Consider the following 13,925-nt stretch of genomic DNA (forward strand, 5'->3'; position numbering starts at 1 on the left):
TTTCACTGTCTCTTGTCATGGTATAAATGCCTAAACCAATCTAAAACAACCAAGGAATAGGAGATTTTAACACTTAACACCCACATGAGTTCATTGAATTTCTTGCATTTATACAAATACATAAAATCTTTAAACAAATACATCAAATTATAGATAATGATGTCAAATACTTGTTTGACAAATCAGACAGAAATAGTAATATGTATTTCTGTGGATTGTTTTGAAAACCTGAAATAATATAAAAGAAGTTCTGACATAAACTAAATTTCAGAATTATAGCTAACCTAAAGAACCATAATAATTTTAAGGAAAATTTACCTTTTATCTCTCGGGATAATGTCTGTGGGACAGAACACTGCCGTCGATTCAGCTGTCACATGTCCAGGTAAGAATTCTGACGTTAGATCTGATTCACCTGTGGGTGTGGACATCTTGTTGTCATAAGCAAAGAGAAAAAAGAGAATTAGAAAGGGACAAATTTCTCCTTTGTGATTTTATTTCACTTTGCATTGCATTGAATAATTGTAAAATCAGTAGCATATATTTACTTGTTCTGAGTACTAAATGTACTGAGAACTTTTTTATGGTCCATCTATGGCATGCAAGTATATAAATCCGGAAACACAAGAGTTTGCATATTGTTTGCATTTCTCTTTTGCTTGTCCTTTTAGAGCTCTGTGTTTGCCCTTTGGCTGAGGTTGAGTACATGAAGATCATGATAAACTGCATTTCGTTTGACACTTCCCCCTACTGTTTAAAACCAATGTAGCATAATCAATTCCAAAATAGATGTGATGACTTAACTTAATGTTAGATTACTAAAGACTATTTTATAAAGATTATTAGCTTATGGTGCTCTCATGATTAGATGCACTTTATGCTTAATGTTTGGCACTAAAAGGCAACCATGTAAGAGAATATTTTGAACTGAACTATATATAGTAACTGTCACAGTTCCCTTTCGAAAGGGAACTTCAACTCTGCGTTTACCACTATGGGGAACCGTCACTCGTGACAGGTGTCCGAATGCCAAAGAATCACACCACTCCAATCCTATTGGCCGGCGACAGCCTATGACGTCATCATAGCGCGAACCCGGAGTATAAAGGGAGCGCCTGAGGAAGCAGTCGACATCTTCTCGTCTTTCGGGACTGTTCTGTCTATGCCATTGTTTTCAACACCGGTAAAGAATTACTCTATATATGCCTTGTGATTTGAGCCCCGTGTGTGCTGAGGCAATACGGCGGCTGTAATCGTAGCGAGCGCTCCTCTGGCTGCTGGGTATGTGTAGCCGCTGTGTTTTTGGGATTTGGGATTTGGGCTCAGATTTGGATCTGAGCCAGACAGACGGGAGGAGGAAGAAGCCAGAGTGAGATGGGTGACCGATTGTAAACACCATTGCGTTTGTAATCGATCCCCCAGCTATTTAAAGGGCGATTTATATCTACCCTCTCTTCTTCTTCTTTCACCTCCTATATGTTTTATATCATGCTCAGGTGCGTCTTTTACAGTTAGGCTGACGGCTGGGCCTTTGGTAATATTTTTTTCTAAAGGCTGCCATCTGGCTTGATAGTGAAAGTGCTTTTAGGCTTAAAAGAACTTTTTGATTTCATCCTTCATGTATAAAAATAAGGAGGGAAAATCTTCGTTCTACGAGCCGCAGGAAGGTAAGCTGGGTCTATATTTTTGTATATAAAAAATGTAGACCTTGTTTTTCCTGTATAGCTTTCCTGAGCATGTAGTCAGTAAAGTTTGAAGGGGTTCTTTTGGGCAAAATAACTGTAGCATTAGGTTGCCTGTTGGAATGTGTAGGCTTAGCTCAGGTTGTGTAGTTAGTTATCCACAATTGGCTTGTTGGGTCTAGAGCTGGTCCCCTTTGAGCTTGGTCCCTATTTATGACCACTGGCTGGCGCCACATGGTGCTAAAAGCCAGGCCAGGCCTCCTTTTCAGTTTTTATGTTGGCCCAGCTGGTTTGGTTATATTTAGACTCATTTCCATGGTTGAGTCTTGTTTGCTGACTCACACCGCCATCGGCCACTCCCACTGCTGTAGAGTAGGCCCTAGGTCAGGCCTCTCATAGAGCACTGTGGCGCAGTGTGTACTCCTCTTATCCAAGTGTTAAGGTGTCTTATCGAGTACTTGGCCTACTGGCTGGTTTAGTCATGAAGCTACCACTGGCTGATGCCATGTGTTCATGGAGGTTGAAGGCCCTACAAGGGCCTCCTTTCAGTTTGCATGTTGGCACAGTTGTGTGTTGGTTTCTATGTGACTCATCACCATGGATGGGTCGTGATTGCCACTAGCTGATGCCACGTGTTTCGAGTTGTAGGCCTTTGTAGGCCTCCTATGTATCATGCTGGAGCTTGGCTGTGTGCTCCTCTCGTTTAGAGAGTAAAAGGTGCTTTTACTGAGTACATGTTCTGAGTGGCTTGCCTCACAGGGTGAGTTCTTGTGTTAAAACCAGCTGGTTGTTCGGTTTTATGCATTTACTTCCTTGAGCATGGTCTCCTTTAGCTCTGGTTGAGCTAAGTAGTTACCTTGTTTTTAACTCAGTTCTATTTTGCTCCTAGAACTTTAGTGGCCGCTAGCTGACGCCGCGTGTGACAGGTAGGCAATCGGGGCCTCCTTTTGGGAACATGCTGGCATGTACCTTTTACATTTCTTTTATATTCTTTACTGAAGACAGTAAAAGGGACTTTATGTCGCTGGCTGGCCAGGGCTCCGGTTGACTTATTAACCTCCCTTGTGGTCGGTTTGTTCTGCCTGGAGCTTGATAACACTGCCACGAGCTGATGCCACGTGTCTGCTGAGGTTATAGGCCCATGGGGCCTTCTTTAGCACGTGATGGCGTACGCTGTACTCCTCTTGCTTAAAGAGTAAAAAGGTTCTTTACCGAGTACACTGCTCGCTGGATTGTGTTGGATGGACTGTTTTGTGGGCACTCACAGCTACTTAATTACATGGTTGATCGTGCGCCCAGCATGTTATGTTTTCAGGTGAGTGGCCTTATGGGCCACCCTGGAATACCGCCATGCGGTTTGAGTTTCTGCTGTGATATTTAGTTCTTCTTCTAGAACTTTAGTTATGTTGAAGGCCCTTTTTTTTCCCGGCCTCCATGACTATGTGCCTACAGTATGGTCTGTCTGTTAGGTTGAGCTTCGTACTTCCCTTTGGGTTGACTGTGTAATTGTGCTTAGCTCCCTAAGCTGGTCATTGGTTGTAGACTTCTATGAAGTCTCCCGTTGAGACCAGCCTTAGGCTGGTTTGTGCTCCCCTGTACCAGGGTTTTTCTAGCGCACGGTCTCCTCAGTGCTTTAATCAGACACTGAGTAGATCCTAGGATGAGCGGATTATACTCCCCTCAATACGAGGGTTTATAGCGCTCAGCTGAGTTCTGCTCTCCAGGACGCCTATCATGTACCTTTTGTGTTTCTTTTACATTCTTTACTGAAGACAGTAAAAGGGACTTTATGTCGCTGGCTGGCCAGGGCTCCGGCTGACTCATTAACCTCCTTTGTAGTCGGTTTGTTCTGCCTGGAGCTTGATAACACTGCCACGAGCTGATGCCACGTGTCTGCTGAGGTTATAGGCCCATGGGGCCTTCTTTAGCGCGTGATGGCGTACGCTGTACTCCTCTTGCTTAAAGAGTAAAAGGTTCTTTACCGAGTACACTGCTCATTGGATTGTGTTGGACGGACTGTTTCGTGGGCACTCACAGCTACTTAATTACTTGGTTGGTTGTGCACCCAGCGTGCGATTTTCAGGTGAGTGGCCTTATGGGCCATCCTGGAATACCACCATACCATTTGAGTTTCTGTGTGATATTTAGTTCGTTTTTAAGAACTTTAGTTATGTTGAAGGCCCTTTTTCCGGCCTCCATGACTATGTGCCTACAGTATGGTCTGTCTGTTAGGTTGAGCTTCGTACTTCCCTTTGGGGTGACTGTGTAATTGTGCTTAGCTCCCTAAGCTGGTCATTGGTTGTAGACTTCTATGAAGTCTCCCGTTGAGACCAGCCCTAGGCTGGTTTGTGCTCCCCTGTACCAGGGTTTTTCTAGCGCACAACCTCCTCAGTGCTTTAATCGGACACTGAGTAGATCCTAGGATGAGCGGATTATACTCCCCTCAATATGAGGGTTTATAGCGCTCAGCTGAGTTCTGCTCTCCAGGACGCCCTTCTCTGCATGTGGGTTTGAGTTGCTCACTGCTCTTTCGCAGTCGCTCTTACCTGCTCTCTTCCCTGAAGAATGCGCTTTGGAGATTCTGTGTATCAGACAGGGCTGGCCCAGACTAAGTTTGGCTTTCGCCAGATTAGTACGGCCTCCTTGGTGGCGCTGAGGGTGACTTTGTTCCCCTCTAGTGACTGGCCAGGGTTCCTTTTGGTTTCCTGGCCACATTCCCTTTAAGGGACCACTTTCCACGGAATGCTGGTCCCAGATGCTTTGAGCAGCCTTGGAAGGCTTTCTGCGGAAGGCCTCTTTTAGGCTCAGCTTGGGCTGTTGGCCGTAGGGAATGCTGTCACTGACAGCCTTGCGTGACCCGAAGGGGAGTTGCTCCCGGCATTTCTCTGGAACTGCCGGACGTTTGTCTGGTCATTTGGCATGCACTCTCCTTTAGCATGGCGGAGTGGGTATATCGTTCCCCATAGCGGTAAACGCAGAGTTGAAGTTCCCTTTCGAAAGGGAACGTCTCAGGTTACGTATGTAACCATGGTTCCCTGAGAACAGGGAACGAGACTCTGCGTTGCCCTGCCATGCTTCGGGCTGCCTGCTGAACAGTCCCTCAAGACGAGTAGGTGTCGACAGCTTCCTCAGGCGCTCCCTTTATACACCGGGTTCGCGCTATGATGACGTCATAGGCCGTCGCCGGCCAATAGGATTGGCGTGGTGTGATTCTTTGGCATTCGGACACCTGTCACGAGTGACGGTTCCCCATAGCGGTAAACGCAGAGTCTCGTTCCCTGTTCTCAGGGAACCATGGTTACATACGTAACCTGAGACGTTTTCAGTGTTGTCTGGTCTCATTTATGTGATGGTTGTGTTTGCTTGCCTGCCTATGTTTGGATTTACCTGTGGATATTATTAAAGACTGTCTTGGATCTTCATCTTCTTCGTCATATGTGTTAATGCAGCCAGACCATCAGGGGCGCAGGAGACATTTTGGGGAACAAGTGGGGGGGAACAAATTGTAAGCAAAAGCCCAGATAGTAAGATCAGATTTAAGCACTGGGACCATTTTGGGGATTTCCGCCTGGATTTGGCGTACCCAAAATCTTGGTGTCATTTTACAGGAAGCCTTTGAAGTTACATAAAACACTCCTAAAAGTGATTAAAAAAAATTATAGTATATATTGTATATAGTTTACCTAAATAAAAAGTCTCCCCATACCATTTACAGTAGTATAAATCCAATATCGCATTTATTTTACAGAAAACCCTTTGAAAATACATAAAACACTGCTGAAAGTGATATATTTTGTCTGTTCTATAATAAACAAACAAACAAACAAATAAGGCGTTTTATGATTTTGATCAGTTTTATTCTTTCAGGAGGCACGAGACTATATTACAATCTAGAACATCCTCTAGATTTGTATAATTCCTTATATGTGCATCATTTTTTTGTCACCTGTGTTGAGCATCACCTCAGCATCACCCGTCTCCTGGTGATGTGATGCCAGCTGCTGCTGCTGCTCACTAATCTTCAACAGCAACTGAAACTTTGAAAGAAATTACTGTTTATATACACAGTTTTTGCACTGTAATAATACCCATTTCACAATATCAAAATGTAGATTTACTGAAATGGAAATTCTATTCAAGTTTGCATACTTGCAGACAGCTGTACAGTGTGCAAGTAGCCTTGCCATATCCCAAACGTATAGTTTTGACATTTTTTTTTTTTTTTTGGTCAAATAATAGTTTATCATATTGGTTGCTGTTCTTTCACATTTTAAAATAATAATTCAATCAAAAATGAGTATAAGCATTGTAAATGCAGTAATACAGTTTATACCAAACGCAGAGTCCTCTTCTCTCGTGCGTCCTCCCCACTGTGTCACTGGCCGAGGCAATAATCACTTTAGTTTCGCTTTCAAAGATCTCTTTTATCGATGCCATCGATGCTTTTCCATTGATAGATGTGATTATCGAAATCAAAACAGTCCATAAACTATAAATCCTCACGAAAACTCACAAATACTTCAGTCAAGCCAGCTCGCGCGTCAACCTGAACTGAATGTGAGAGATCAGCCTGTGTCAAATTGACATGTCCTCAGAAAACGTTTTGATCGATGGTTTGGAGATTGCGTGTTTCTTCGAGAGCGCATTTCCTGTTCTGCACATCCGCGACAAAACAGTTGATTATTTACGAAAGAAAGCTCAAAGAAAATGGTCTCATTTGAAAGAAAATATCCTAAGCTAGTTTGTAGCTTTTTTGATACTGTTTTAGTTTGATACTGACTTAAGCAGCCCTTATCAAAAGTGCGGGGGTCAATTTCTGTCTTTTTAAAACTGCAGGGGTCCTGACCCCCCTGTCCCCCATGCCAACAGCGCGCCTGCGTGTAATCATTCATACACAAAATATAAAACTGACATGATTGCGAAAGACAATAGTGTACATCAATCGGTTCACCTGACTGTGGGGAAAACATGCGATTTTAAATTGTTTTATGATAAACATTAATATCTGTCAATGTATTTTAGCAAGCAGTTCTGTTAGAAGGAAAATCATGGTCTCTAAATTGATTCATGAACAACGCACGCGCTTGTCAACATGAGAAATATAGGTCTAATCCATAACCTTTTGCAATACGGAGTATAAAGTTGTATAAAGTTTAGTAAAATGTTGATAAATTGTGCATTCTTACCATACTGGTATCCCAGATTTCAATATTTGGTAGATTAAATGCTTGCTTGAGGTCTGTGTGAAAAGTTTTAAAGCAGTCTTCTGTGCCGCTTTCAGACCGGTCACATCCGTAACGTTGTTTTTTCCTCATAAATGCGAACACGGAAAATGAAATAAAATTATTATTTTATGCTCTGTGGAGAGCCAACCCTTCTTCATTCGGTGGGCAGTATTACTTATGGTTTGCGCAGTGTAATTCACAGAATTCCTAAAATAGACTATATGTTGACACCTAAAACTTGGTGACTTTTTTGTCACGTCCGTAACACTGTATATTTCCCTCATCTAAAATATAAAACGATTGTATAGACTGACATTTTTCTAATGTCTGGACTCCTTTAGTAAGGGATTATGAATATATAAATAGACGGTTCAATATGTTATTAAATGCATTCTTTGAAAGTTTATGTTTCAAGTTTTGACTCCAAATGTCACGTCCATAACGCTGGAATTGCCCCTTATTAAACACACTTATATCACATTTTTAAACCACAATAAACAGGAGAGAAGAGAAACACACTTACCCGCAACAGTGTCAGCCATTTCTGTTGAACTATGGTAGGGGCACAAGGACAAAATAATAAATGTCTGCAATGCATTAACCACCATTTAATTTAGTTTATCCTCTAATAGAGACCCTAGGGGATGACGTGTTTTTGCCAGGAAAAGGAATTGGAATAATCATAGCCACTTTTCCACCGTCGGGCCGAACAGTTCTTAGAATGGTAAGGAACGGTTCCGGTTGTGTTTCCACCTGAGCCTGGTTCGGCACGGCACGATTACAAACCGTTCTCGGCACGGTTGGCTACCAGTTTCTCTGTAGCTGCTATGTTGCTTGCGTTCTATGTCGGTGACGTCAAATGGTTGTACTCTGCTCTATTGACACTGTCATATTGCTATTTTTAATGCAACACAACTCGGAATATAATATACGATGCCACATTGTGCAGCTTTTGGTTGTAATTTGTAGTCGATGAGTCACGAGAAGCGATGTAAGTCTTTACTGCTTTACTAGCAATAAGAGGAGAAAAGAATGGGAAGTTGTGCAGAATGTGGACGAATAAAACTTCCTAACTGCGTCTTTGTTCTCTTCACTTTAGCCCTGATGACTGGGGCTTTTTATCTGTATGTTTTGGTGCAACGGTAATCTAGTAACGCATACAGGTCTTAATATCCGCGGGGTTCCTTTTAAAACCTGATTAGCCTTTTCAATTTGAGCCAGAGCGCAAAATTAGTGGGGATGAAAACATCGAAGACGTGCAATGTCTCTGTGGCTATTCGAACTACTGTTGTATGATTGATGTGTTAAAATCGTCTGATCACCTGAATGCATTACACACAGTTAGTTAAACATGCTGAGAAGATGCTGCTGTTTATGCGATCACAGATATCCTGTGCATCACACCACACACAAGCTTTGAGGCAGTCTGTCTCAATCAAGATGTGTTATAGGCTTACCTTTGTCAGTCTCCACAACAGGTGCAGCATTTGGTTAAAGCATACACTTATATCCATCGGCAACTATAAGCTCTTTCAGCTGTGGTCTTCTAAAAGCCTCAAAGGCACCAGGGCTTGTGAAGAGAACAAAAACGCGGATCTTTAGGAAGTTTTATTCGTCCACATTCTTCACAACTTCCCATTCCCATAAATCTTTCATGGGTTTTCTACTACATATTTCAGTAAGAGACATCATTTACATTATATTAAGCCATACAAGTCTTAACACCAGGGGTTCCCTTTAAAAACATGCTTGCTGATTATGATCTGCACTATGTATGAATACTTATCCACTTTTTCATGAGAAATGCTGTCCAAATGTCCTGTTTGTCATGATGACGTCTAAAGTCCCTGCCAAAGGAAGTAGTCCCTTTTAGCAATTTGTTAGCAACCACCGTTTTTAAGACACAATAAAGGTTTAAAAAAAATCACAAGCGGGTTATAACTGGTGTGTTTTATGTCATAGATCAAAACGTGAAAATATTTAGAGGCTTTGTTAACCACAGACCTTATTTCAGGTGATTTAGCAAAAACCCATTCAAAAAACCCATAGACTTTGGGGCGATGGAACCGGAAGTCCTAAAATGCTAACTCGCTTCAACAACACGTCATCCCTGAGGTACTCTATTTAGTGGTCTCAACTGCCGGCCCGCGGGCCATTTACAGCCCCCCCTCCCCCTCCACCCAGCCCGCAACTAATCTCAATAATAAAACATAATCCGGCCCGCTAAAGTATAATTATTATTATTATTATTATTCTCAAGTTGTCTCATACCATATTCCATATGCAAAGAAAAAGTCGCCGTTCTAAGGAGCCATTCACATATCGCGTCACACAAGCGGCCGCGCCGCTTTCTCCTTCTTTCCAAAGCGCTTTCGCTCCCATGGCGTCTGTCGTTGCTATGCAACCATGAACCACGCTCTCCACTATAACGAGGAAGTTTCAGCAAAAGAAAAATTGATTTCTAGTCCTTGCATTAGCTCTACTACTAGATATCTTTATGGAGATGAGAAATAAAAACCTGCCCTGTACAGCTATGATCAGCTGTTTGGCTGAGCTTTCGAAATGGAGCTATGGGAGAAAGTCAAAAACAATCCGGAAAAGACCATCAGTTTTCTGAGTAATAAAGCACCTTTGCTAACAAAGGTGGTTCACAAATTAGCACTAAATCGCTGTTTAGTGTTCAAATGTACGATACTTGCAAAATGCCTTTACTCTGTTGAGGAGCATCCGGTCTGCAGGCTGAGGAGAAATCCTTGATGGTTTGGTCCGAAGTCGTAATCAATATCTTCTGCGTTGGATGAAGGTATATGAAACAACTTAAGCTGTTAATTTGACTCTTGTAGTAGGAAAGATGAGCAGAGTTGTTTTGAAGAAACTATTAAAGATTCTTGTAATACTGATATGTTGGACAGGTATCAATATATCATATACACAATCATTTAAATCTTCAAAGTACAAACTCATAGACACCAAACTTGGTATAGGTTAGTTTACGTTAACCATTGATTCTTATCATAAAATATGCATAAAACAGATATCATACACACAACAGTTATAATAATGTCATGGGATGCATGTTCATTTATAACGTGGTGGTCGGCCTCTTCCATGAGGGGCAGGTCTATCTGGACGAGTAGCGTTGTAAGGGTGGACCTCCTACAGGGGTTCAGGCTGTAGGGTTGCCGAGCGACTAAAGAAACGTTATCAGCAAGATGGCAGAAAACTGTACATTTCTTGTCTATAACCACCCACTGCAACTTATACCAATGACGGAAATAAGCGCAGTTATAATAGCAAAATATGTGGGAGAGCATTGCTACAGTGTGACAATATTGTATTGCAATAGGGAGCACATTAATGTCAATACTAAATCAAAACAAGTTAGCACATCATTTGTAATAGAAAGGGTTTAATGACAATATCTGATTATGGTTAAACTTAAAATAATTACAAAATAGATGTATGAGATGATAAAATCATATACCATTAATCGTACCCAGCATGTATGTCAAAAGTTACCTGAGAGATAGAGAGAGAGAGAGAGTGAAAGAGAAAGAGAGAGAAAGAGAGAGAGAGAGGGCCAGAGAGAATGCCCAAGAAAAGCCAAGAATCAAAGAGCCGGAGCAACAGTTACAATCTTCTTTTATCCCTTCCTTGACCATGTGACTGAAACCCAAATGTGAGACATTCAAACTGACCAATCAGAAGATTAAAACTTCCCCCACTGTACTAAAGGTGTGACAATTTGTAGACCAGGTGAGTGAACGGAGAATATGCAGGTGAATGAGGAAGATAACTGAACGATACTGTCCTTTTTGTTGCAGGGATGGCGAGCTGACGGATAACTGATGATGGAAGAAGACACAGGAGAACTCACACAAGACGAGGAACAACGAAAAAGACTTGGGAATACACTGGAGACAGGTAAGTAACATGAAGGAGTCCTTGAGGTGAGCATGAAGGTAAGTCTAAATGCTAACAAGACCGGACGATGACTGTGTGAGTGCGTGTGTCTTTTATGCTGCTGGTGATTGTCGTGCTGATGAGGTGCAGGTGTGCGTGATCAGTATTCTGTGATTGGGTGATGGTGGAGCCTGGCATGTCTGTGACAGTCCCTAGGACTCATCTAATTGTTATGGTTTTCACTGACATTTAAGGGCTGTGTTGTGGTAGTTTCTGGGTCAACCATCTGGATATGGACTGGATTCCGGCTGACTACGGTAACCATAGATGCCATTCCTCTTTCAATATAACACACGATAGGTGTTATGGGAAGTTACCGATTCCGGTTGACCTAATCAATGCAGTCTAACAATCCCTTAAGGGATTTGAATTATAAAAATGTGATAGTGTGTTATGTGTATGCTATAAGAGATGGGTCTTTAATCAATATTTAAATTGACAGAGTGTGTCTGCCTCCCGAACAAGGCTATGAAGACTCCAGACTTTGGGTGCTAAATAGGAAAACAAACTACCACCCGCAGTCGATTTTGATATTCTAGGTATTGTCAACTTTACCAGAATTTTGAGAGCACAATGAACATGAAGGACTATAATATGATAAGAGCTTGCTCAAGTACTGAGGAGCTAAACCATTAAGAGCTTTATAAATAATTAGCAATATTTTAAAATGTATACAATGTTTAGGGTTTCCAATGCAGTGTTGACAGAACTGGGCTAAAATGGTCATACTTCTTGTCTCTCGTATGAATTTATGTAATTTATGTAAACCTGCAGGGTAACCACCTTGAGGTCATGAATGTGTAGTGGTTTTGGACTAGCCTCACACAAGGGCACTACAAATGTAATATTTTGTATTAATATTAATATTGAGTCAGATGATTCATTCCAATATTTTGGGGCACCAGCCAAGGACTCTCACCTTGACAATAAAGAACAATCATGGAAGATTGTTGACTGAATTAGAATTTTATAAATTAGAGGAAGTTTGCATCTGACCAATCTGAAGGATTTGTGAGATATCATTAACTTGTAGAGCCTCTTACTGTATTATCAACACAAGAAAGACACAAGTGTAATAAATGGATTTTATTAACAAAAGGATAGACAAGAGTAACTAAGAACTACTGAATGGATAAAGTGCAAAAAGATTGATAAATGCAAGTGAATGAGTAGGATGTTACTATGGCAGTTACAAGTTAATCTTATGGAAAGATAAACTGTAGTTTCTCTAGAAGAAATAAGGTAAACCTTATTCTGAATTCAACAAATAAACCGAGAGATTATTTGTTATCAACTAATATCAGCTATACAAGATCTAATGCAAATTAGATAATCATATAGGTATTATCTAGGTATTATCAACTTTACTATCTACTGACAATATACACTAATGCCAAGGTCTCTGGAAAGAGGTTTGGTAAATGATACTTACGTCTGCCTGGTCGTGAATCCGACATAATAATAATAATTCCTTACATTTATATAGCGCTTTTCTGGGTACTCAAAGCACTTTACATACGGAAGGGGGAATCTCCTCAACCACCACCAATGTGCAGCATCCACCTGGATGATGCGGCGGCAGCCATATTGCGCTAGAACGCCCACCACACACCAGCTTATTGGTGGAGAGGAGACAGAGTGATGAAGCCAATCAGTATATGGGGATGATTAGGAGGCCATGATGGACAGAGGCCAATGGGCAAATTTAGCCAGGATGTCGGGGTTACACCCCTACTCTTTTTCGAAGGACATCTTTCACTTGTTGAGCTGGGCAGCGTTGCAGTGGGAAGAAAGGAGTTGGAATCCGTTTCACAGCCTTGAACATGAAGTACTTGTGAACGTTGAACTACTGGAGCACAGAGAAGGTCCTTTTCCCAGAACATGCTGAAGAAGAAGCCTTGAAGGTTCTGATGTCTGTGCAGACAATCCTTATTCTCTGGAACACACAGACGGAAGGATCTTTAGATTCTGAAGTCGGTGCAGATCCGGGCAGTCTGGAACATGCAGATCTGGAGGATCTCTGATGTTAGGATTTTGAAGTTATTGTACTGCACCCCATCTTTCCGCCTCCCTTTAGTTCTTCAGACCAGGAAAAGTTCAATCTGCTTTGCCCTGTGAGGGCCTTAGATGCCTATGTCCACAGAGCTGCCCTGTGGTATAAATCTGATCAATTCTGTGTGCTTCGGGCCACCCAGGAAAGGGTGCCCAGCATCTAAGCAGAGGATGAGCAAGTGGATAGTTAAGGCTATCTCTCTTGCATACGAGGCGGTGGGCCAGCCTTCACCTTTGGTGGTTCGAGCCCACTCAACCAGAAGTATGGCTGCATCTAAAGCTTTAATATCAGGAGTCTCTCTCCAGGATGTCTGTGATGCTGCCGGATGGTCTTCTCCACACACCTTTGCTAAGTTTTACAACCTAGATTTGGTTTGCACTCCTGGGACCAGTGTGCTCTCATCCTAGTGTGCATGACAGGTTTCACACAAACAGGCACTTGTCAGTATGGCAGCGTGGGTATAAACGTTCCCACGCCTTTAAAGACTTCCGACGCAGCGCAAGCGCAAGTTCCCTCGAAAGGGAACGTCTCAGGTTACGCATGTAACCATGGTTCCCTGAGAAGGGAACAAGATGCTGCGTCTTGTGTAACTTGTGCCGCTTCGTCTGTGTGTTTCTACATCTGTGTGTTACTTGACAATCATTTTGCTAAACTACATTGCTTGGCGGAAGGATTATAATTTATTGTCAATAAATTTAAATTTTGTTGCTGTGTGTTTATTTTGCTAGCTATGTAGTAACCATTTTATAAAAGCTGTGGTTTACAGTGATTTTAGAAAAGCTAAAGAGCTCCCCTGTTCTAAATTAGCTGTTCTAAAATCACTGTAAACCACAGCTTTTTGGGGCTTATTGTTTTAATAGAAGAAAAGATTCAATTTATAGAACCTTAAAGGGTTTGGTCAGGCACTTCATATATATATATATATATGTATATATATATATATATATATATGTGCTTAGAATGTTATGGGTGGATGATTTAAGTATCAAAGCCAATATCGCT

The 13,925-nt window shown here is 41.7% G+C and overlaps 1 protein-coding gene across 7 annotated transcripts in view; it reads right to left on the reverse strand.

Moving 5' to 3' along the window:
* Window positions 1-7,726, reverse strand: part of LOC127500708 (nuclear GTPase SLIP-GC-like) — an 85,875-nt gene extending 78,149 nt beyond the window's left edge. For 3 of the 7 annotated variants that reach the window (XR_007926404.1, XM_051872093.1, XM_051872092.1), the window contains exons 1-2: window positions 7,431-7,726; window positions 319-431 (exon numbers count right to left, since the gene is read on the reverse strand). Coding sequence is in view for 2 of the 7 variants with exons in the window: in XM_051872084.1 (XP_051728044.1) it covers window positions 319-431; window positions 7,431-7,505 (188 nt within the window). In the remaining 5 variants the exon portion in view is untranslated. Of the gene's footprint in view, window positions 1-318; window positions 541-7,430 lie in introns of those variants that run through there. The other 4 variants (XM_051872080.1, XM_051872084.1, XM_051872091.1 and 1 more) reach the window with 4 other exon arrangements.
* Window positions 7,727-13,925: the final 6,199 nt, after the last annotated feature.

This window comes from Ctenopharyngodon idella, chromosome 19 (genome assembly GCF_019924925.1).
Source record: "Ctenopharyngodon idella isolate HZGC_01 chromosome 19, HZGC01, whole genome shotgun sequence".
NCBI classification, from domain to species: domain Eukaryota; kingdom Metazoa; phylum Chordata; class Actinopteri; order Cypriniformes; family Xenocyprididae; genus Ctenopharyngodon; species Ctenopharyngodon idella.